The sequence below is a fragment of the Alosa sapidissima genome, chromosome 18 (genome assembly GCF_018492685.1).
Source record: "Alosa sapidissima isolate fAloSap1 chromosome 18, fAloSap1.pri, whole genome shotgun sequence".
Lineage (NCBI taxonomy): Eukaryota > Metazoa > Chordata > Actinopteri > Clupeiformes > Clupeidae > Alosa > Alosa sapidissima.
This window is the reverse complement of record NC_055974.1, coordinates 20,325,529-20,350,179: the sequence shown is the minus strand read 5'-3', so window position 1 is coordinate 20,350,179 and position 24,651 is coordinate 20,325,529. Positions and strand designations below refer to the sequence as shown.

Here is a 24,651-nt window from a genome sequence, read left to right as displayed (position 1 = left end):
CCTGCCCCGAGCCCTTTGCCCAGCTCATGTCTGGTGAGTTGAAGGAGAAAGCACGTGTGTGTCTGTGTCTGTGTGTGTGTCAGTCGAAACCTACAGCTAACAGCTGAAAAGGAAAGCACACACGTTTCACATTGCATATGGTGCTCTGATAGTGAAACTGGACGGCGTAGTTGGTAGTGCTTGTGTATGTGGGTGTGTTTATTGTTGTCCCCATTGGTCCATATAAATGTATATATTGATAAATGTTGGTAAATGGTCATCTATATCCCAACAGCTCATATTAGAGGTCTGCCCGCGCCCGCCCGCTCCCGCAATATTCTGTCCCGCTCCCGCATTAATGTGTCATTTTTAGTCCCGCTCCCGCCCGCTAAAGCCCGCATGCAGGAGGGATAGCCTACTCAGTTTTTCTTTTTGTCTCACGAAAGGAGCACACACACTTGAGAAAGACTCCAGATGTCAGTTTCTTGGTTCTGAATGTAGGCTAACAACTGAAGTAGGCCTAGTCTGGTGTCCTCTTCTGGAACAAATTGAACCCACGTAAATGACAATCTAGGCTATAGGCCTGCTATCCGTCAGTTAGCCTATGCTTAAACCCCGTTTTTTAATGCTGCCTAACAGAACATCCAGCTGAACTATAGTTATGAACACTACTTTAATCATTTCCATATTTAATTTTACGCACATATTTAATTTGCGGGAGTGCAGCTCTCTCATCCTGCCCGCTCCCGCAAAGAGCTTTCAAAAGTTGTCCCGCGCCGCACTCTTTTGCGTCGGGTCCCGCGGGTCTACCGCGGGAGTGCAGACCTCTAGCTCATATCCTTAGTGAGCAAACTTCCTCTATATAGTGGCTCACTGGGCATCCATAGATAGACACATAAAAAACATGTAGCCAAAAATATGTCAGATCATGTCTTACGTGCAGGCTCCTCAGTTTCACTGACCTCATCCCAGTTTGTGGTTATTTTGAGCGAGTGTTTGGGATTATTTTCCTCCATTGTTTCCTGTTTCACACCACTGTGCTTGTCAGTGCACAGTGGTCAAACAAGACCAGCCAGTCCTCCAGAGGAAAGTCCCAGTGAACTGCAGCTGAATGCTACCGTAGTGATGTCTAATTGTATTTATGCTGTATTGTATCAATGCACTATACAGTATAACTATTATAAGTCAAAAATCATAGCAGAGTCTACAGAATGTTTTTGTGAATGTTTGTTATTTAGTAGTTAGTATTTTTTTGTATGTAACACACACACACACACACTTTCATTTGATATTCATTCTACCCAATGTAAAAGGCATGGACTTGATAAGGAGTAGCCATGTTTTTTCAGTGATTGATTAGTCTGTAGTATAAGGAATAGGGCCAAACTCAAGACTGTCCTTCCAGTGATTTACAGTACAGTAGGCTACTGGAGCCTTGTGAGTGCTGCGGATATTTATACTCTCGTCAGGGGTCTTGTTTGGACATTTTTGCACAACTCCGAATAGCGCGACTACTCCAAGCAGCGATAAATGGGAAGTTTGTGCTACAGTGCCCCGAATATCCCTGCTGTGTTTTCACAACAAACAACGGTAGGCTAAAAGTAGTAAATTCAATTAGGTTGCACTTAATTACATTTTGTGGACTATGTCAACTATGTGGTGTGCTCCTGAGTATGTCTTCAACTGTAATGCTTCATATTTTCCCTACTTGGTGAGAATATACAGACTGGATCCATTTTTTTTTCTGAGCAATATCTCACATTGAATTTAGTTGTTTTAAAAGTGAAATGTTACAACCAAATGTATGGGCCTGTAAATTGTTTGGTTTTCCACTGACAGATTAATGCTGTTATCATACATTTGCACACATTGATATGAGTGATATCAGTGTCCTGATCTCTGATGCGTATCCTGTTGCCTTTGTCCTTAATGCCTGTGTGTAGGACGAACATCAGTAAGTATGCTGTATGCGCATCGCACACTGAATGCTGAAGTGATACCATTTTGGTTTCCTGTCACAGCCTCTTCCCACAGCTTTGAGCAGCACTGATTCAGAAAAAAGCTGGATTGTCAACCAAGAGCTGCTAACAGTGCAAGCATCCAAATTACCCATCAAGTACCTTTGGAAACCGGCCTACAAGAAAGGCATGGCAATGAAGTAAAAGGGGATGTGACAGATTACTTGTTGTTGTTGTGTTTGTGGCTTTGGAATAGAGATTTAATGGCAATGTGTGTATTTTTTTCGAGTGCCTCATTGTGAATGCTGTTGCCTGACATTAGTCCATCCTCTGTATTTTAGTCTACTTCTCTATGGAAGGCTTCATTTGAATGACTCTCTTCATCACATTTTCCAATTTTTCTGAGCATGTTAATTCATGTAGAAAAGTTTTGTGCATTTTAAGTTTAATCACAAAGAGAATTCTTTGCATGTTTATCATATTTGTTTAGCAGAGCATGTCGCTTAGCTTGTCTAATGTGTCGGAATATGTTGATTCATGCCTTGTATACAAAGTACCAGACTGAACGTTTTCAACAGAAGGCCTTTCTGACGTGTTGTTTTAGGGAGAGCATTGACGAGCACTAGACTTAGGCTGTGTATTTAAGAGTGTTTGGAAGAGTGTGTAAGTATTTGTCTTCCCTGGAAACAAGCAAGACTCTTAATCTCCTTCTGTCCTCTCTGTTTCATCAAACGCCTGCTTGCGTGTGGAGCACGGAGTGTTTTGTTTGGTTTTGCTTGTAAGTCAGTTTTATACGAGCATGTGAACCCCCAGTCTTCCTGTGTGTGCGTGTGTGTGTGTGTTTGTGTGTTTGTGTGTGTGCTTTTGTGTCAGAATATCTCACTTTATTACATTCCATGATATGGACATTTCATGATGGTGGCCGTTGAGAATGCCTGACTGAAATATGTGCCTGCCTGCCTGTCCTGACAGAGTGCTGGGACCAGGACCCCCACCGACGGCCCAGTTTTGCCTCCATCTTGGCTCAGCTGACGGCTCTGGAGCAGCAGGTGATGGAGGAGATGCCTCAGGACTCATTCCATTCACTGCAGGAGGACTGGAAACTGGAGATCCAGCACATGTTTGACGAGTTGCGCGCCAAGGAGAAGGTTTGTGGGGCTCTCCTTGTCTGTGTGTGTTTGTGTGTGTGTGGAGGGGTGTATGTGCATTTGCAGACTTTTCACTAAGTTGGTGCGAGTGAGTGAGTGAGTGAGTGAGTGAGAGTGTGTGTGTGTGTGAGAGAGAGAGAGAAAAAGAGAGGGAGAGTTTTGTGATGCATGGCTATGTATATTGTGTGTATTTACATCTGCCTGCGTTTGTGTGCACTGTAAAAAGTTTAACGTAAAATTTACAGCAACTTGCTGGCAGCAAATAACCAGCAAGTTGCTGTATTTCACTCTACAGTACACCTACTGTATATGAAATCACAGTATCTATGCCTGATACTGTAAATGCAAACTACAGTAGTACTACCAGTGCTGTAATGTATACAGTATTGAATTGTCTACTGTATTTTTAATCACAGTACTTATGGATCATACTGTAACTTAGTACAGTAGTAATACCAGTGCTGTAATATTATATACAGTAATTTTGGGAAATTCATATCCTGCTTTATCTACAGCCAGGATAAATTTCACTAGGCCTAGGTATGGTTTAGGCTACACAAACTTGCATAAATAACCATTGACAACTTGTTATCAGTTTGAAAAGCAAGTACATTTATTCACTTTTTTTCCGTTTAGAAATTCTGGTGTGCTGCATCCTAAAGTTAGACCAACGGTTGCAGTCAGCCTGATCCACCACCAGTAGCAGAGTGAAGCAGCACCTAGCAGAAATAGAAGAAAAAAAGATAAACAGTGTTAGATAACAATTTTCAACTGAAACTGAAGGCTACTTAGAAGTGAAACTTTAGAATAATCATTTATATATATACTGTATGTTTTTTGAGTTTACTGTCAAAATGCCAGGCTGAAGATGGTGTTAGCATAACTCAGTTTCGCAAGGTATATTTAGCTGCTAACGTTAGCCAGCTGGGTGAGCTCATTGATGTTTGCTTGCAGCAACACATAGATATATGTACTGATTACGATGAGTTAACGTTACATAAGTTAGCTGGTAGCAGCTAAACCTCCACGTTAAAGTTAACCAGCAGCACATCATCTTCAGCCTAACATTGTGACAGTAACATACTAGGCCTAGCACTACTAGCGAATGTTTTATATAAATTATATGAATGTAATAAACTGTAACTTACTGAGAACTAAGGTAGGCCTAATATAAACGAGACTGCCAAAAACGTTAACGTAACATAAAACATTAACGTTAATGCCACCTTCACAGCAACAGCAACTATGATAGCTAGCCTAACGTTACTTACTTAGTTGATCCAACAAGCATGGATGAGTTTGTAAGTTAGACAGTACAACGTACATAGACTGTACACATGCCCGAATTTAATGTAGTACAATTTCACAATGAAACATTAACGTTACATAAATAAATGCTTGCTTACCATTAAGGTGGAGCTGCGAACTTGACATAGTGCTGAACACCGTTGGTCTGACTGACTGAACTGCTGCTCAAAAATGATCTCCCGCCGCCGGACAGTTCAAACGTCGTCGCGCGGTGCACGTTTCAATCACCACGTCAAAATTCCCCAGTAAACCATAAATCCATGACTTTTCAATATCTTTTCAAAATGATGATTTGGATGGAAAATCAACATAATATCAATGTCACCTTGCTATCTGGGAGCTTAACTTTGTATTTATGTGCAAAAAGAAAACAGAAAACCCCAACTGATTTTCCGCCATGTTTTTTCAAAATTTTCAAAAAGCTGACAAGTGAGGGAGGAGTCAGATTTATTACTGTGTTATGATTCGCAGCAAATTTTTATTACTGTAGTTTGACCATTTTTGACCATAATTCATAGCGAAACTACAGCAACATACTGTATTCACAAATACAGTACACATTTTTCTCAAAAACAGCAGTGATGCTGTGAAAATCACAGAATCTTGTTACAGTGTGTGTGTGTGTGTGTGTGTGTGTGTGTGTGTGTGTGTGTGTGTGTGTACATGTGTTGTGTGCGCGTGCGCTTGTGTGTGTGTGTCGTGCCTGTCTGCAGGAGCTGCGCTGTCGCGAGGAGGAGCTGAAGCGGGCAGCGCTGGAGCAGAAGTCTCACGAGGAGTTCCTGCGTCAGCGCGAGCAGCAGCTGGCCCAGTGGGAGCAGGACGTGTTCGAGCGCGAGCTCAGCCTCCTCATCCTCCACATGAACCAGGAGAAGCCCAACGTTAAGAAGCGCAAGGGCACCTTCAAGAAGCACAAGCTCAAGAGCAAGAACGGAGAGAAGATCAGCATGCCACAAGGTGAGAGGGGATGGAGGGATGGAGAGATGGAGGGAGCGAAGGATGGAGAGAGAGTGAGGGATGGAGGGATGAAGAGAGGAGGAGGGAGAGAGTGAAGGATGGAGAGAGTGAAGAAGGGATAGGGATGAAGGGAGGGAGAGGATGGGAAGGTAGCATGAGAGAGAGGGGGGGGAGAGAGAGAGAAGCATGGATGAAAAGACACCTTCAAGAAGCTCAAGCTCAAGGTTCAAGAACAGGGAGAAGTTTAGAATGCCACAGGGAGAAGGAGGAAAAGATGGAGAGACTGATAGAAAGGGATGTAAACAGAAAGGGAGGGAAGAGTGGAGAGTGAGAGAGGGAGGGATGGAATGGAAAGAGGGAGCAGATGAAGGGATGGGTTGATGGAGAGAAGGGAGGGAGGAGTGGAGAGACTGAGATGGAGGACTGTTATGGAGACAGACAGAAGGGATGGAAAGACCCAGAGGGAGAGAAAGAGAGAGAGAAATAGGGAGGAAGGAAGGAATGAAAAGATGATGAGAGTGATAGAGAGAAAGGGAGGGAGGGAGGGATTGAGAGAGAAGGAAGGAGGGATGAAGAGAAGGAGAGGAAGGAAAGGTAGACAGAGAGAGGCATAGATGATAAGAAACCTACAAGAAGCACAAGCTGAAAGGCAAGAACAGGGAGAAGATCAGCAGGGGAAAGAGGGAGGGATGGAGAGAGAGCGGGATGGAAAGAGAAAGGAAGGGATGAATGGAGAGTGAGTGAGGGAGGGAGAGATATAAAGAGGGAGAAGGAAGGTACAGCAGGGAAAGAGAGAAGCAGAAGAGAGGTGGCTGAAGAGGAGAAGAAGAGAGAAGCTGAATGGCAGTATGCAGGAATGGGGAGAAGGTGAACATTCTGCAGTGTGGGAAGAAAAGGAGTTAGTGAATATTGAGTCCTAAGGCCTATAGGACACAGGTGTGGGTTAGGCAGTAAAAAAAAAGAGCAAGGCCTCTACTGGTATATGTGTGTGCTCAAACAGCCACAGGCACAAGCAAATAGAGACCAATACAAATATAGCCAAACACAAATATACAGCACATATATGTTCAACTGCAAATATATACGTTCTCTTTTATACACACTCATATAATGTAACAAAATACACAGATATCCTGCACTTGCCCTCACCTGCTGTACGTCTAACCATTATGCATCCCTAAACATATTACATACATTTTTAAAAAATAACAAAACATATTAGATACAGACATACTGTATATTCAAAACATGTAGCCAACAGGTTACATGAACTTACAAGCATGCACCAAACACCACTTAAGAGGCTAGCGTTGGGCCCAGCGTTGGACGCCAGCAGAAAAGCCCTCTTGTCTCGTCTGCAGTGTTCATGCACTCATGAATTTCTGCTTCTCTTGTCCACACATGCTCAGTTGGAGAGAGAGAGAGAGAGAGAGAGGGAGCAGCTGTGCTTTCTTACTTCTTATTTTTGCCGTGCCTTAGTATAGCCATGGTGTGTGTGTGTGTGTGTGTGTGTGTGTGGTTATGTGTGAATTGGTTAAGTGTGTGTGTCTCGTCAGGCTTTGGTTAAGCATGTACAAAGGATTTCATATTTTAGTTAAGTGTGTGTGTCTGTGTGTTGGTTAAGTGTGTATTGGTTAAGTGTGTATTGGTTAAAGTCTGTGTGTGTGGTTATGTGATTGTGTGAATTGGTTAAGTGTGTGTGTGTGTCTCGTCAGGCTTTGGTTAAGCATGTACAAAGGATTTCATATTTTAGTGTGTGTGTGTGTGTGTGTGTGTGTTAGAGTGTGAGGTGGGTGAGGGTGTGTGGTGCATGCATATGTATTTGTATTTGTTGAGTGTCCTTGTGTGTGTGTGCTGGTTAAATTTGTGTATGTGTCCACATTTGGCTATGTGTGTGTTCGTATGCCTGTGTGTGTGTGTTGGGAGTGTGTGTTTTAGTGTGTCTGTGTGTGCAGGGAGTGTGTTTGTGTGTGTGTGTGTGTGTGTGTGTGTGTGTATGGAGTGTTTGCGTGTGTGTATGTGTATGTGTGTGTGTGTGTGTGTGTGTGTGTATGTGTATGTGTGTGTGTGTGTGTGTGTGTGTGTGTATGGAGTGTTTGCATGTGTGTATGTGTATGTGTGTGTGTGTGTGTGTGTGCGTGTGTGTGTATGGAGTGTTTGCGTATGTGTGTGTGTGTGTGTGTGTGTGTGTGTGTGTGAGTGCGTGTGTGTATGCGTGTGTGTGTGTGTGTGTGTGTGTGTGTGTGTGTGTGTGTGTGTGTGTGTGTGTGTGTGTGTGTGTGTATGTGTGTGTGTATGGAGTGTTTGCACGCGCGTGTGTGTGTGTGTGTGTGTGTGTATAGAGTGTTTGTACGTGTGTGTGTGTGTGTGTGTGTGTGTGTGTATTGAGTGTGTGTGGGTTGTGCGCCTGCGGTCAGCTCTTTCCCAGCAGCAGGGTGGTGATTTGGTGGGGGGTGGACTTGATGAGAGGGAGATCCAGCCCAGCCACACCCGCTGGCTTCCTGTCCCTCCTGGCTGGCCTCTCTTTCTCTCTCTCTCTCTGTCTCTCTCTCTCTCTCTCTGTCTCTCTCTCTCTCTCTCTCTTTCTTTCTCTATCTCTTCCTTTGTCTTTCTCCCTATCTTTCTCTCCCCTTTTCTCTCTTCTTTCCCTTTCTTTTCCTCCCTCTCTTTATTTCCATCACCATTTCTCTCTCTCCATTTCTCTCACTCTCTCCTTCTCCCTGTCTTTTGCACATTTCCCTTTCTCTCTGTCTCTCTTTCTCTCTCCTTCAGTCTCTCTCACGCAAACATACTCTCTCTCCTTTTTTCACTTTTTCTCTCTCTCTCCACACACACATAGATACAAATAGACACACCATCTCTCTCTCTCTCACACACACACACACACACACACACACACACACACACACACACACACACACACACACACACACACACACACACCATCTCTCTCTCTCTTTACTGTCCCATTCTCTTTCTTGTGCTCTATCTTCACTCTCTATGTACTTTTACACATTCTCACTCTCTTGCTCACACACACACAGGATGATGGATTTCTAAGTTAAACACAAAAAAGGCAAATGTCCACAGTGGGTTTTCCACTTCCAAAAAGTTGTGTGTGTGTGTGTGTGTGTGTGTGTGTGTATGTGTGTGTGTGTGTGCGTGTGTGTTCAACCTTGACTCCTTGAGCCTTGTGACCGATGGCCTGAGGGTCATGATGTTCCATAGGTGCTTTTTTTCTCTGTTGTTTTGAGTGACACATCATGTGTGCTCTACTTCCTGATTCCCAGACTTCATCCATAAGATCACGGTACAGGCGTCTCCGGGCCTGGAGAAGAGGAGGAACTCGCCCGATATGGGAACGGGAACGTCACCCACCTTTGGCCCGCGCTTCCGAGCCATCCAGCGTGAGTGTGTCCATATTTCAGACGCCTATGCACGCATATACACACACACACACACACACACACACACACACACACACACACACACACGCCTATGCACATGCACACAAATGCAATTCAACAGGTACTCACTTACTGTCATCCTAATGTACACACAGCAATAATGCCACGACAAACACCTGCATATTAATATAAAAATATATATTATATTAATGCGTATTAATGGGTGAAGACAAGAAATGGACTTCTCTTACCGTCATTTCCCAACTATTATCCGCGGCTTATGCATTGATTTTGCTAAATTTCTTCAGCTATGAGGTTAATACACAAGGGCAGTTAATATGGTATTAACATGGTTTTGATTTTTTAACTGTAATTTGCTGTATTAACTTTAACAAAGTGTTATTAATCTTATATCAAGATCAAAAATTCTAGTTGGTATTTTTTTCTTTACCCAGCTCTTTCTTGTAAAATCATTTGCCTTAATTTAAGATGAGTTTGACTTATTTTCAAAATGTTTCATTGTCTCGATGTCTCAGGAAATTTGTCTGCCAGTGCATTAAGTGAACTTGTCCTAAAAACAAGCAAATTTGGCTGCCAGTGCGTTGCGTAAAGTCTTCTTAAATTAAGTAAAAATGATCTTTCGAGAGAGTGCTAGGTATGTCTCTTCATACTAAAAACAGTACCAAGTAGATTTTTTGATCTTAATATAAGATTAATAAAACTTGGTTAGATTTCATTTTTTGCAGTGTGCACACACACCTGAATACACACTATGAATGCACATACACACACACACACACACACACACACACACACACACACACACACACACACACCTGAATGCACACTATGAATGCACATACACACACACACACCTGAATACATACTATGAATGCACATACATACTCACACACACACACACACACACACAGTGTCGGAACAAGTCAGAGCCGGGCCGGGGGCGGGTCACATGACCGGGCCCTTTATTAAACTCATCATAACATAATTTTACAACATACACATGCCCGCAACAGCGGGTCTAGTGTCAGCGCCACGGAGAGCAACTATGTAATTTTGAAGTCATCGAACGTACATGAAGTGTAACCAAGAGAACAACAACAAAAACATTTAGACTACATGACCCCTAATAAAACAACAATAATAGCCTACGCAGCACTATTTGAAGGGCATACGACGAGCCTTGCGCTCCGCGAACTCGTCCACGATGCTCTGTGTATGTCCATTTTCTTTGCTCTCTCATTCTCTATGGACAACATGGCAAGTCCACTCAGTCTGAATGATATGATGATGGGTGAGTGTGTGTGTGTGTGTGTGTGTGTGGGGGGGGGTATCTATCTACCTATCTATCTATCTATCTATCTATCTATCTATCTATCTATCTATCTATTCAGGTGTGTGTGTATGTGTGTGTGTGTGTGTGTGTGTGTGTGTGTGTGTGTGCAGGGGCACAGTGCTGTCCCACTGTGCTCCTCAAGTGGTTTTTAATGATCTTTAACTTGGAGAATGAGCGCTCAGAGGTTGCAACGGTGACGGGAAGAGTCAAAAATAAAATTAGGGCGGTGCAAATCTCACTGAATGCAGAAGTTACTGCATTGGCAGAGCGAGGGGGTGGTTTCGGGGTCTCAAGCCCCGAATCTCTTTTCAAAAGCCCTGAATCTTTTTTTGTATCTGTTTTCAATTTCCAGCGATTCTAATTTCTAATTTAACTTCCCCTTGGTTTCTCTATAAATGTTACAAAATGTAGCCTACTATTACTGAGCAAATATCCCTTACTTTCAAAGCCCAATATTGACAGATAATCTGATTTCCCACACGATGAGTTTAGGCAATGCCAGAGCCGAGATGTAGCGGTTTAAGTCATAAACCTGGCAGGAAAGTTCAGAGCGGCGCAGTCAGTTTAAACAGCAAGCCGGTAAGAAAAACTATTGTCAAGACATTAGACAATTAGGCTACTGTACCCCGGAATACAAAAATAAACTTCAGAAAGACAGAAAGTTTGTTGTACTGTATTCTGTAGTCTGTATTCTGTAGTCTCAATGACCGAATCAGTAGATACCTGTTGTCAGTTGAGTTCGTTCAATTCATTTATTGTAGCCTAGGCAAATATGAAACGGAGATGTAACGTGGCTACCGGCGGGATTTTGAACTCGCATGTTTCATGCATTTTAGGGCAAAAAATACCATGAGATTGATGTGTTCCCCATTTGAGGAACGTAATCAATTGCGGACGTGCACAGACCGCATATAGGCCTAGGTTAGGCTACTTTCACTTTCTAGAGCGCATTCATTAGGCTACGTAGGCTAAAAGATGCTTCATACCAAAACAACGATCAAACATCAAATGTATCATGACGTGTTGTCACAAAGACTTAGGCTACTCCAATTAGAAAATCGAAACCAAAATCATGTAAGTGTAAGTGTTCTCTCATTGACGCCTGTAGGAGACTATCGTCTAGACTATAATTTTGTAAATTTGCACGTCGTAAAGTTCAATATGAGAGTTAAAATAAAGCCAGTCATACAGCAGAACATTTTATTCAATATTTTACACCTACTAGCCTAAATCATCAAAGTAAGTTTCATACTTTCATAACTCGTCCTGACTGGGGCAACCTATATAAGCCTAATACGTCACACTCTGATGAAAATGATTGAAAAGAAACCGTTTGCATGATCTTAGCTCCTCCGGCCTTGTGCCGTGGGAGAGGCCCGTCCCACGGAGGTGGGGGAGGGGCGCCCTCGCACCGGGCCCCTGCGGGTCCCGGGCCGGGGGCTTGCCGCACCCCGTCAAGCTCCGCCCCTGCACACACACACACACACACACACACACACACACACACACACACACACCTGAATAGATAGATAGATAGATAGATAGATAGATAGATACCCCCCCCCCACACACACACACACTCACCCATCATCATATCATTCTGTAAGTACGTGTCCTTCACACCCCAAAGCATTCACACACACTCTGACTGATGACTGTATGACTCAGCTCTAGCTCTGACTGAGTGTGTGTGTGTGTGGTTGTGTGTGTGTGTGAGTGAGAGAGAGAGGTTGCTACACTACACACGGCCTTGCAAAAACACACAATTCTCCATCACAAGTCTGACGCTGTCACAATCATCCTTACAAAACAATAACATGACAGACTTGCTTCCTCTTTCTCCACCCACCTCTCTCTCTCTTTCTTCTCTTTCTCTCTCTCAATTCAATTCAAATGAGTTTTATTAGCATAACATGTTTTTGCATTGCCATAAATTAACATAATATCTGCATACAGATATACAGGCAAACAAACATTATCTCTCTCTCTCTCTCTCTCTCCCCCCTCTGCCTCTATGTGTCAGTTTGTCACCCTACTGTTACTCAACTCCCACATTTTCTCAATGTCTAATTTCCTCTGTCTGAAGAGTGATTTACAGACAGACACTAAGATCTTAACGAAACACAGTATGTGCGAGTCTAACATGCTCTACACATCTACGGTGACTTGTGAGTATTTCATAAGTGATCAGACTCTGCTGGGTAACTTTCCCACAAGGAGAGTAATGTGCTTATGTCAGGCCAGACTCGATGGAATTTTCCACTCATGCAATTTATTATGGAGGGTGACCTTCAAACGGACACATCTGCAGGACAGGTCATCACTGAGGTTATCTCTTCTGCTAATACTGTAGATCCCTAACACACACACACACACACACACACACACACACACACACACACACACACACACACACACACACACACACACACACACACACACACACACGCACGCACATGCGCGCGCCTGCACACAGACAGATAGTCACACAGATGAATGAGAAGAACGATCACACACACAAGAGTATTTTAAGATGTCTCATCCTGAAAACAAGCAAATGTGTCTGCCAGTGTGTTAAGTAAATGTATCGTAAAAACAAGCCAATTAAGTCAAATTGATCTTTCAAGAGAGTGTTAGGTAAGTCTCTTCATACTAAAACCAATACCAAATAGATTTTTTGATCTTAATATAAGATTATTATTACACGGCTCTTCAGAGTGCTGCAGAAAGTTCCATTCAGATGAATGGGCCTTCCCAACGTTCGGGCCTATGTTAAATCTATATAAATCACCGGCAAAGTATATAATCACCGCTGTCAATGGCAACAGGTTTTGTGCTTCTGATTAATGTCTTTCATATCACGCAAGGACTGGAACTTCATTCAAATGTGAAAGCAGACGGTTGATCAGCTGTGTTCTAAAGAATGTTTGATTCAAGTTCAGCAGCGTGTGTTGCGAACTATTTGTTTCTCAGCAAATGCCACGATGAACGGTAACAAATAGGCTAGGTTATGTAGGCTAAAGTCATATCGTGGGGAGTTTATTATTTCGTTTTGGCAAGTAGCCGTATAATAAGCGGAATAATGTATAGAACACCGGTCATTACTGTGATAATAAGTCCCTTCAGGGCGGAACAAGACCCCTCCGCTGGCGCGTCGGGGTCCGGTTCGCCCTGTCGGGACTTATTTTCCCAATAATGACCGGCGTTCTATACATTATCCCTTACATAACACTTGGTTAGATTTTATTTTATGCAGTACACACACACACACACACACACACACACACACATACATACACACACACACAGTCATACTCTGAGATGAATGAGAAACTATCCTCTCAGATCTACTTTAACAAAAACAACATGGCTGAGACCTACCAATGTTTTATTGGCTACTAGTTGCATGTATTTAGCCCATCTCATCATATACATCTTAAAGGGGAAATCTGGCATTTTTCACATAGATCTCTTTAACAACATCATGCTCCAGATTGTAGCATTGTAGCTACCTGGCTGCAGCAACTGGAGCTAGGTTGCAGTCATTTTCATTTTTATTTATTTATTTCTTTTCATTTTATTTTGTATGGACAGTACTCGGTGACCTATTTTTCTATGTGAATTTGATTTGATAGGATTTTTAACAGGTTTACCAAATGACTGTATCTATCAAATATATAAACCTTTTGGAGAGCCACTCAGAAACATGTAGTGTAAACTACTGGTACCTCACGGGTTCATTGGTTCTTATGATGTGTATATGTATCCATTTTAATCAGATAGTTTTGCCATGTTGTTGGATGTTAAAGTATTGGATATTTAATTATCATGCCAGTGTATTTTATGTATGTGTATGTGTATGGGTGTTTTTGTATGGAAGAAAAAAGAAAAAAAGCACATAGATTTTCAAACAACATAAAGGTATTAAAAACAATGGTCTTTTCTTTGTTCCTCTCTTTCTCTCTATCTCTCTCTCTCTCTTACCTGCTGTCTCTCCCTCTCTCTCTACTTCCATCCCTCTGTCTCTCCCTCTCTCTACTTCCATCCCTCTGTCTCTCCCTCTCTCTCTACTTCCATCCCTCTGTCTCTCTCTCTCTCTCTACTTCCATCCCTCTGTCTCTCCCTCTCTCTCTACTTCCATCCCTCTGTCTCTCCTTCTCTCTCTACTTCCATCCCTCTGTCTCTCCCTCTCTCTACTTCCATCCCTCTGTCTTTCTCTCTCTCTCTACTTCCATCCCTCTGTCTCTCTCTCTCTCTCTACTTCCATCCCTCTGTCTCTCCCTCTTTCCTACTCTTTCCCCTCCTCCGGTCTTTCTCTCTCCCCCAGTGAGTCCCAGTGATAACAGCCGGGCGTTTGGTCTGGGCTCCCCGTGGCCCCTGGACTCTCTCCCTCTGAAGGCAGCCAACGGTGAGCGCAGGCTGGCCTCCCACTGGGGCCCCCAGAGCCCCAAGAGCCCCAAAGTACTGCGGCTCAGTCCACAGGAGAGCAGGTACAGTACCACTCACATTCGCCATGCACTGAAATATGACAGTTCTGTTCTATTCTGTTCTGTTCTGTTCTGTTCTGTTCTATTCTGTTCTGTTCTGATCTGTTCTGATCTGTTATTATTCTGTTCTGTTCTGTTCTGTTCTGTTCTGTTATAATTCTATTCTATTCTATTCTATTCTGTTCTGTTCTGTTCTGTTCTGTTCAGAGCCCTCTCTAGGGTATATACTGTTTATTTGCATTTACATTTTATTATATTATATTTATTATACGGCTCTTCACAATGCTAGTAGAATGCTCCATTGACTTGAATGGGATTTCCCAACGTTCTACGGTAAAATAAATTCATGTAATTACCGCTGCAAACATATAATTACCGCTGTCAATGGCAATGGCTTTTGTGCTGCTGATCATATCACTCCGCAAGTATTCCGGTCACTTCTTGCATTGGAACTTCATTCAAAAGTGAAAGCAGACGGTTGATCAGCTGTGTTCTAAAGAATGTTTGATTCAAGTTCAGCGTGTGTTGCGAACTATTTGTTTCTCAGCAAAAGCCACGACGAAACGGTAACAAATAAGTATAAAGAGACATATTGTGGAGTTTATTTTTTCGTTTTGGCAAGTAGCCGTATAATAAGCGGGATAATGTATAGAATGCCGGTCATTATGGGAAAATAAGTCCCTTCAGGGCGAAACAAGACCCCTCCGCTGGCGCGTCGGGGTCCGGTTCGCCCTGTCGGGACTTATTTTCCCATAATGACCGGCATTCTATACATTATCCCTTACTTATTCATTAGGCAGATGCGTTTATCCAAACTTTCTTACAGCATTAGAATAACATTTAAGCTAATTAACATTTAAGCATTTTAACTACAAGCTACAGAGCTACAGTTTCAGCATTAAAATAACATTTAAGCATTTTAACATTTAAGCTACAGAAATTCCACTACAGCAATAGAATAATATTTAAGGTACACTGCAGAGGAGGCTAAAGCTAGGAATTACCACTGCATCTGTCAATACTAGTACTAGACAGGTTAGGAGTGCCTACATATAGTACTAGATAAAGTATGGAGGAGGAGAAGAGGAGGTAGATATAAAAAAAGGAGAATTAACAATGTTTATCTGACATCTGTCTATCTGTCTTTTGCACCAAATAATATAAAATAATATGATTATGTGTAAAATAATATTGCATTTATCTATAAAGCAAGAAGCGTCTGTGTGTGTGTCTGTGGCACGCATATCTCGCTGACCGTTTGTCAGACTGACCTAAGATTTCGAATGTGGCTTGTGCGTGGCACAAAGGTGTGCACTCTCGATTTTGAAGATTTTTGAATGCATATTATGTGCGACGTTTATCGCTGCACTGCACTGTTTCCAAGGGGACCAGTTTCAGGGGAGCACCACCCCATGGATCGTGTACTGACAGTTGCTAGCTAGGTCTTACTTTGATGATAGTCAGTCACAATTTAAAAAACGGATTACTCGGGTATGTAGTGACCACTCAAAATAAATGTGCAATAAACTGAGGCTTCGAATAGCATTAGGAAGTTATTCAGTAAGCTTAATACATATTTAGCCTCAACTCAAAACAGTTGTTAGGCTTATGTCATTCTGATCTGTAGAAATGTCACATGCAGCCATGCCTAAATTTATTACACATGTATTAGAGGCCACATTAATTATAGGCTAATATATTATAATATTCAGTATTGATTATTGAATGCTTAGCTGGAATGATGTTTCCCCATCATCCTATTTTTAAAGCAGGCATACCTGTGGGCATGTAATTGAGCTACGGGTTTTCTTCAGGAATGGCATGTTTGAACGGGCACTGCACTAGTTGTTAAAATAAAGAATATAAATAAAATACCCTCTACTCATCCTGTTTTGCAGTCTTTGTATGAGGGCCAAGCTCCTGGAGATGGACAGCAGTGAGAACGGCGACTCCAAGGCCGACTTTGAGGTGTACAGGCCAGCCTCCCCCACCACCAACGGTACCTCACCCTACACTACCCACTACTCCTCTCTTAAACCCAACACCACCCACTACTCCTCTATAGTACCCAACACCACCCACTACTCCTCTATAGTACCCAACACCACCCACTACTCCTCTATATTATCCAACACTACCCACTACTCCTCTCTTATACCCAACACCACCCACTACTCCTCTCTTATACCCACCACCACCCACTACTCCTCTCGTATACCCTTACACACACACACACACACACACATTACTCGCACATTTGGGATTGTTTTCTGAAATTTAGGGAAGAAACAATTCCTATCACCATGTAACAGGGAATCTCTCTCTCTTTTTCTCTCTCTCTCTCTCTCTCTCTCTCTCTCTCTCTCAGGCTCAGGTTCTATGTCCTACTCTGTGAAGGAGCCTGCCTGGACTACCCTGCCTGAGGAGGACAGTGAGAGTGAGGAGGGGGGTTCCCCCTGCAACTCCCCTCGCCCTGTGCCCTCGTCACACCATCACCACCACCACCACCACCCCAAAAGCACCCACCGCGCCCTGCTCAGTAGCGCCACCCTGCTGGCCGCCGTGGCATGGGGCCGACAACTGGACCCGGAGCCCGTGGACACCCCTCCCAAAGTGCCCCCGAGGACTAATGCACTTCCTCAGCCAGTCCCCGCCCTGGCCTCCCTCTCCGCCCCTTGTCCCATCCACTCCGACCCGGAAGTGAAAGTCGTGGAGCCGGAGTCGGCGATGATGGGCGACCTCATCACCTTCAGCACGGACTCGCTCCCCAGGGGGCTGCTGTTCGACTTCCCGCCGCCTGCGCCACCGCGCTCGCCCGCCGCCGCGCCACGCTCGCCCGCTCCCACGTCACTCTGCCCCGCCACCGCGCCACGCTCGCCCGCCACCGCGCCACGCTCGCCCGCCACCGCGCCACTCTCGCCCGCCACCGCGTCACTCTCCCCCATGGAGATCCGGCCGTTGCCCCTCACGCCACCGCCACCCAACCCCCACCGCCACCGCACGCCCCAGCACAGCCCCAAAGAGTGGGCTGTCCCCGCCAGCAATGGAGAGCCGCCCAGTGACCCGGCCTCCAGCCAGGGAGGAGAGAGGAGGAGAAGGTCCAGCCAAGGCCTACACGCCTCTCAACTGGGTGAGTTATTATGCAATTCAATTCAGTTATGTAAGAATAACTATTATTGGTATATTGCTGTTGCTATTGTTCCGTGTTGGAAGGCTGTGTCTGTAGCTTTAGTTTTAGGTTCCGTGTTGGAAGGCTGTGTCTGTAGCTTTAGTTTTAGGTTCCGTGTTGGAAGGCTGTGTCTGTAGCTTTAGTTTTAGGTTCCGTGTTGGAAGGCTGTGTCTGTAGCTTTAGTTTTAGGTTCCGTGTTGGAAGGCTGTGTCTGTAGCTTTAGTTTTAGGTTCCGTGTTGGAAGGCTGTGTCTGTAGCTTTAGTTTTAGGTTCCGTGTTGGAAGGCTGTGTCTGTAGCTTTAGTTTTAGGTACTGTGTGTTTGTGTCTGTAGCTTTAGTTTTAGGTTTAGATTTAGGTTCCGTGTTGGAAGGCTGTGTCTGTAGCTTTAGTTTTAGGTTACATGTTCAAAGGCTGTGTTTGTACCTTTAGTTTTAGATTCCGTGTTCTACGGCTCTGTCTGTAGCTATAATTTTAGGTTCCATGTTCGAATGCTGTGCTTGTAGCTTTAGTTTTAAGTTCCATGTTCTACGGCTCTGTCTGTAGCTTTAGGTTCCGTGTCTAAGTGTGTAGTTGCTGTGTTTTTAGTGTTGGGGTTAGAAAGCCTCTTTCCATTTTGAGTGTCCGGCTTTTCCCGGGCCAGCCTCAGGGCATGTTTGTCTTGCCAGAGAGACGGCCTCATAAAAAAGTGTTTTATTTAGGCACACAGTGAGTGCCAGGACAGCATTTTTGTCATGTGTATATATTTACACATGTATTTATCTTTCTTCTTTAGTTTTCTTTGCTTATTCCTTTTTTGTCTTTTACTGCCTACATGCCTGATGCTCACTCTTGCTCCTTGAGGCCCTTTCACACCAAGACAGAATTTTGGGACAAAATATTTGCACAAATTCACGCTGCCAATTAAATACATGTGTTCTTTTTAGTCTTTACACACAGAGGATTGAATTTGTTGTGATGGACAATGAATTTGAGACTGATCAAATGTTGTCCTCGGTGTGTAAAGATATATGATAATATTTCGTCCGAAAATTTGGACTTGGAGTGAAAGGGCCTTTATTTTATTTTCCACCCTGAACATGTCCCATCAATATGTTTTATATAGAGTCACCACACTGCCACCTGTGGTTGTATAGAGTAACCTGTGGTAGCTCTATACAAAACATATTGATGTCAATGGTGCATTTTGCCCATGTTCAGGGTGGAAAGTGAAAAAGAAAGATTTCAAATTGGTGTTTTTGAAAAGAAAAGATCATGGAGAATAAAAATATATTTTAAAAAATATTTTAAAAATCTTTGTATATTCCCACAAGCTTTTTGGGTGCTCTGAAAATGAGAACCAAAATGATTTTTTAGACTTGTAAAGTCTGCTGTTCAGACCCTGAAGGAATTTATTTTCTGTTCATTGTTTTTTGTGAGAGTGTTTCTACTTATCTCAGTAAGGAAAATAAATCAAGAGCCTATGTTAAGTACAAATATGTCTTCTGTAGGCTTAAACAGAGCCCAGCCAAAAACTCCAATAAAATTTGTATCAAATTTGAGGGACAGCTATGACCATGCAGGATTATCCAGACCAAATGTGACTATTTTGCTACATACTATTCCTATTTATGTACCAGCATGCAAAATTTGAGCCTTCTACATGGTTTAGTTCTTGCGCTGTGGGCTTGTGAACTTTGACAAAAAAAAAGAGGCCGAACAAAATCGACACCCCCCTCCCCCTGTAAAACTGGCTGTATCTTGAAAAGTATTGATCTTACATAAGAGTAATTTTACAGTGTGTCTCCTGGGTAACATAGGTACACCTGGTAATTTTTTCAGAATTTTTTGAGACCTAAGTGCGTGGGCCCTGGTTGAATTGACGTGGAATGACCCCTATTCTTCTTCTGATTCTTTCATTTAGTTTCATTCAGTTAAATATTTAGGATGCATTCAACATGGTGTAACTTATTATAAATACATTGGTATTGCTACACAACAGAAGGAACAAATTAAACTATGAAGAAATGAAAGTATTTAATGCTCTGTTTCTCCCCCTCTCTCTCTCTCTCTCTCTCTCTCTCTCTCTCTCTCTCTCTCTCTCTCTCTCTCTCTCTCTCTCTCTCTGTCTCTCTCGCTAGTGTTGGACCTGCCCCTGTGTCAGGATAGCCAAGACAGCCATCAGACCACCTTCACCATCTACCCCCCTAACCCCCACCTGCTGAGCCCCAAGTCCCCCCGCATGGAGGTGCAGATCATCCCACGCCCGCGACCTTCGCCCATGCGGCCTCGTATCGACCCCTGGAGCTTTGTCTCCGCGGGCACTGCCCGGATCGGAGGGACTGGTGGCGGTGGCAGCAAGCCGGGAACCCCATCGGACGCCCGATCTCCCGGGGCTTCGCCACTGGGCTACCAGCTGTCTCCCACCAACCCTTTCATCACGAACTGCGGGCACCCCTTCCCCTCGCCCGAATATGACCCTTTCACCCTCAAGGCCCAGCCGGCGGCCTCTATGTCCATCGACTCGCCCACGCCTTCGCCCTTTGACCCCTTCTCGGCTCCGCCCTTCCCCACCGCCAGCACCGCCGCCACAACCTCGCGCTCAGCGCCGTGCTCGGCCAACGGGAGCCCGACGCTGTCCTCGCTCCGCGTGGCGCCGCTGAACCCGGCTGACTCGCCCTTCGTGGACCTGGGCTGGGCGGCAACGGCGGCGGCGACGTCAATGACGCGTGGACGACCAATAGAGGTCGCAAAAGAGCGGCTGCTGTCACCGCGGAGAGCTCTGGGTCTCAGTCCCTTCAGGTCCCCAGCGCAACTCCGAGACGATCGCTTCTGAATACACACACACACACACTCCCATACACACACACACACACACAGGATGCCCCTCCCCATCACAGCCTCACAGGGAGATCCAAAACCGAGGTCTCATTTTTTCCCTTATGTATTTTTATTGGGGGGGGGGGGGGAGTCATGGAAGGGCTTTCTCTGAGGAAACATGGTGAGTTGTCCTTTTTTTAGGGCACAGGGGATTTGGACTCTTTTGGACTAAAAGGAAAAAGAGAAGAGGAGATGGAGAAGAAAGGATACATAACAGGAAAAGGAGACTCCACACACACACACACACACACACACACACACACAAACACACACAGCTCCAGCAGAGGCCTATTCTGGAAAATATAGAGTGAGAGACCGGGAGAGGGCCATAACCAGGAAGTTTGGGTACATCCGCTGTGTTGCCATGGAGATGAGAGGAATGATTGCCGCTAGGGCTCATTGACTTACACACAGATTCTCTGAAAGTCTGTACCAAACAGATTCTCTGAAAGTCTGTAAAAAATCCAAAACAAGAAAAACACAAGGTCGCTAATGCCATGAATTTCTGCTTTTTGTGTCTGGACCTATCCAAACGAGTCTGCTTAAAACTCGACTGGTGGGAGTAACGGTCTTGCGTTGATCTGCCCAATCACAGGCCTATATGTATGTGTCATGTTAAAGTATCTGTTTTGTGAAAGGGTTGTGTTGTGCGCTTCTCGAGTGTCTCACAGTATGCAATTCTCATTTGCTCTCATTTGAGAGGCTAACCGGTTGTTTTTTTTTAAGGGGGGTGACACACTGGCTACAATGTGGAAAAAGGACACACACACTCAGACACATGTACCCAAACATGTACACAAACATATACAAGCACACATACATATTCACATCAGGCTTGTGCAAAATTCCAGAATTGAATTGAAACTGGCTCTTAAATTCCAATTCAATTCTTGAATTTCACTTGCATTTCAATTGAGGTAGCAAACAGGAAGCAGAATTGCAATTCGAATTGTGCACAACTCTGATTCACATACACAAATACATAAATGCGCACACCACTTACACACACACACACACACACTCACACAAACACACACACACACTTCCTGTCACTCTAAGGTTTGTCAGCCTTGTCCGACTATAAAGACTGTGAGTGATGATACTTTCAGAGCTTGTTGCTGCTTGGGGAGTGTTTCAGTCCAACAGATGTGAGGATTGTACTGTGGGCTACACCTACACAAATCCCATTTCTATTTTTCTTTTATTTGCAAAGTTTTTATTTTTTGGTCAATGGAGGGAAATGTAATCCACAAAGTCAAGCCTGTTCCTCCAAAAATGGCAGATTCCCGGCATTCTGAAAAACATTCCAGAACACAAATGAGCTTTTGACCCATGATGAAGAAAAGCTAAATAAAAGAACGAAAGACAGGGAGAGGAAAAAGAGAGAAAGAGAAAGGACACACACACACATACACACTTAGACACACACACACACACACACATACACTCTACACATTCCACACACTCGTGCCAAAGAATGTGACCGCTCAGGCCTTTTTTTTTTTTGCCACCCTTTACTGAGAGTCCTGCCACCATTGTCCTGGTTCCTTCGGTTCCTGAGACTCCCTCCAGAACCCGCTCTGACCTTGGGCCTTGCCCGTGGCAACACCAGGCTCGTAGGTGGAGTGGGTGATTTATTCCGGGGTGGGCCGTGTGGAAAAATCAGGGCTGGCAAACTACCATGAGCTTCCACCTCGACTAGGGATTTGTTTCCGGACACAACGCAGGGGAGGAAGAGAAGGCAATGTACAATTAAGCCATGGTATGCTAACATGTACAAAAAAAAATCAGAGGTGTTTCTGCTCAGCTTCAACACCTACAGGGAACCAAATCAAGACTGAGAATTTTTACTCACCACTACATACTGAATGGCTGGGAAAATAAGAGATATCGAAAGGTCAGAGGGGTCTCCATCGGTTTTCATTTAAGTGCACACTACAAAAGTTAGTAATGTACTTTGAGAGAAGGCTGTTAGTTGACACCCATCTTAATCAAATGATGAAGTGTTAACACCAGACAGCTCTCGTGATTGGTTCAAAAAATTGGACACCTCCCACTCTTTGTCTTGACTGGCGAGGATAGCCGCCAATAGCCTCCTGCATTGAGCCGATGAGATTGTGTTCTTTATTTTCTCCCGCTTCTGCACCATCAGGCGAACAAACTACTGACTGGATCTTGTCTCAATCCATTCTACCTCTGTTCCAGGGTGATATCCACACATCCTACTCAGATCTTTATCTTGCACCCCCCCCCCCCCCCCCCCCCCCCCATGTGCAAGGGCTACAGTGCACAGCACTATACAGTATCTTATCACATTGTCTTATTATAGTTTGACCTTTCATTATTTCACCATGGCTCTTCTCAGTGTCATCTACGAAAACTGCATTTGCAAAATGGAAAACTGCATTTGATTGATCTCCATATTCTTCTAGACTCGGTGTAGCCAATTTTAGATTGATTATTGTGGAGGTTGATGTGGTTAATGTTAGTGAGTGAGGCAATGAGAGCATCCCAGATGTAGGAGCTTAGGCATAGAAAGTGGTGCTAGCTGTGTGAAGGAATCTAAATCGCTAATACAGCTCGTGTTGCAAGCCAACATGGCTAGTTTTTCTGTCAGAAGGCTAACTGTATGTTGTCTGTTGCTAGAGTCTCTTTCCGGCCCACCCTGCTTTACAAGACAGATCATTCAGTGGTCTCATGCTAACATGTTTTCATTTCAAGCACTCAAGTAATATCAAATAGTATTTCACTGTGAAACAGCTGTAGCAGCATAGGCTAAATCCATTAACTAGGTATAGGCTAAGCATTAGATTAAGACGTGAAATGTGTGAAGGGCTTGGGATCCTGAATATAGGCTACAGTACACAACTTGCTCTGCTATTCACTGCTGTGGGTTTCCTGTGAATGAGAATCAGAAGTGACAATCTGCATTCATAATACTTAAGGAACCCCAGGCAAGAAAAGCCAAGGATTTTTTTTTTGCCTGGTGAATGATGTGCTCTTTCAGAAAAGAAATATCAGGGCAAATAAGTTCAACTCAAATAAGCATCACTTGCAGTTGATAATCTGTGCATCAGTTGTGGGAGTGTTTCCTCAGAGTGCAGTGTTTGTGGATATGACTGAGATGTGTTGGCTCATTTGGACAGAGGACAATGTTTTTCCCTTTTTTTAATCATGTTGTCCATCCTTTTAGTCTTAAAACAACACAGAAAGCACTCTGAATCAGAAAGATTTCTGAAGAGGCTCTTCACTCTCACTCTCGCAATTCTGAATTTGATAGACATGCTAAGTCAATTTGAGCCCTTCCTCTAATCACTGATGATGATGATGATGAGGAGGAGAATTCAGGTCATAGCCTCCATGACTCCCAAGTTGCAGGAGAAATATAACCAGGACAGGTCGGGAAACTTTAGAACAACCACAAGCCTTCAATGAAACCAAAAATGGTTCGGTTCACTTCTAGGGTGTGTGTATTTTAAAGGATATTAATCACTAAAGCAAGTCAGGCTGCCAATTCTTTTTGTTTTCCTGCAGTTGAGCAACTTCCTCTCTCTTTGAGATCCGTTGGGCTTTTTTCCCTTGTTCAAGGTCACTGCTGATTTTGGACTTGTGTTCCATAATATTCCATTCATTCCTGCCTTTGTATAGTTCATGTGGAAACTAAAATCGTCAGCATAAAAAAACATAAGCAGTATCAGCGTTTTAGGCCCCTCCGTGCGCAGCATCAACAGACATTAAGCTCAACATTAAGCTGTTCTCTCCCTTTTCAATGAGTTTGTCCTCACTAGTGTCACGACTAACACAAGCACAGGACTGTTCTTGAGTCACTTTTTAACATCAATGGGCAAGTGTACTCCAGGGTGGCGTCCAATCAGAGCTCTCGAGACAATCACTTGGAGCCAGTGAGGCAAAGTTTTCTTCTGAGCTGGAATGACCCTGCTGTTCATTCACAACTCATGGCTTTCAGTTAAGGTCATCCTATCATCAGTCCACTGCCTCCCGGAACCCCATAAAGTCACATACTCCAAAT

General features: G+C 43.9%; 1 protein-coding gene and 1 long non-coding RNA gene across 2 annotated transcripts in view; one reads left to right on the top strand and one right to left on the bottom strand.

The window, feature by feature from the left end:
* The window catches only part of LOC121689649 (mitogen-activated protein kinase kinase kinase 11), a 50,027-nt gene extending 29,169 nt beyond the window's left edge, over positions 1–20,858 (top strand). Inside the window, exons 3-10 of the mRNA XM_042069646.1 lie at positions 1–33; positions 2,910–3,085; positions 5,107–5,347; positions 8,638–8,754; positions 14,436–14,598; positions 16,494–16,594; positions 16,964–17,725; positions 19,883–20,858. The exon at positions 1–33 is cut by the window's left edge and continues 116 nt beyond it. Coding sequence (XP_041925580.1) covers positions 1–33; positions 2,910–3,085; positions 5,107–5,347; positions 8,638–8,754; positions 14,436–14,598; positions 16,494–16,594; positions 16,964–17,725; positions 19,883–20,577 — 2,288 coding nt within the window. The 3' untranslated portion in view covers positions 20,578–20,858. The remainder of the gene's footprint in view (positions 34–2,909; positions 3,086–5,106; positions 5,348–8,637; positions 8,755–14,435; positions 14,599–16,493; positions 16,595–16,963; positions 17,726–19,882) is intronic.
* On the bottom strand, positions 3,674–4,552 carry LOC121689664. The gene is made up of 2 exons (XR_006024838.1): positions 4,492–4,552; positions 3,674–3,804 (listed from the first exon to the last, which is right to left on the bottom strand). It is a non-coding gene; the product is annotated as an uncharacterized LOC121689664 (long non-coding RNA).
* Positions 20,859–24,651: the final 3,793 nt, after the last annotated feature.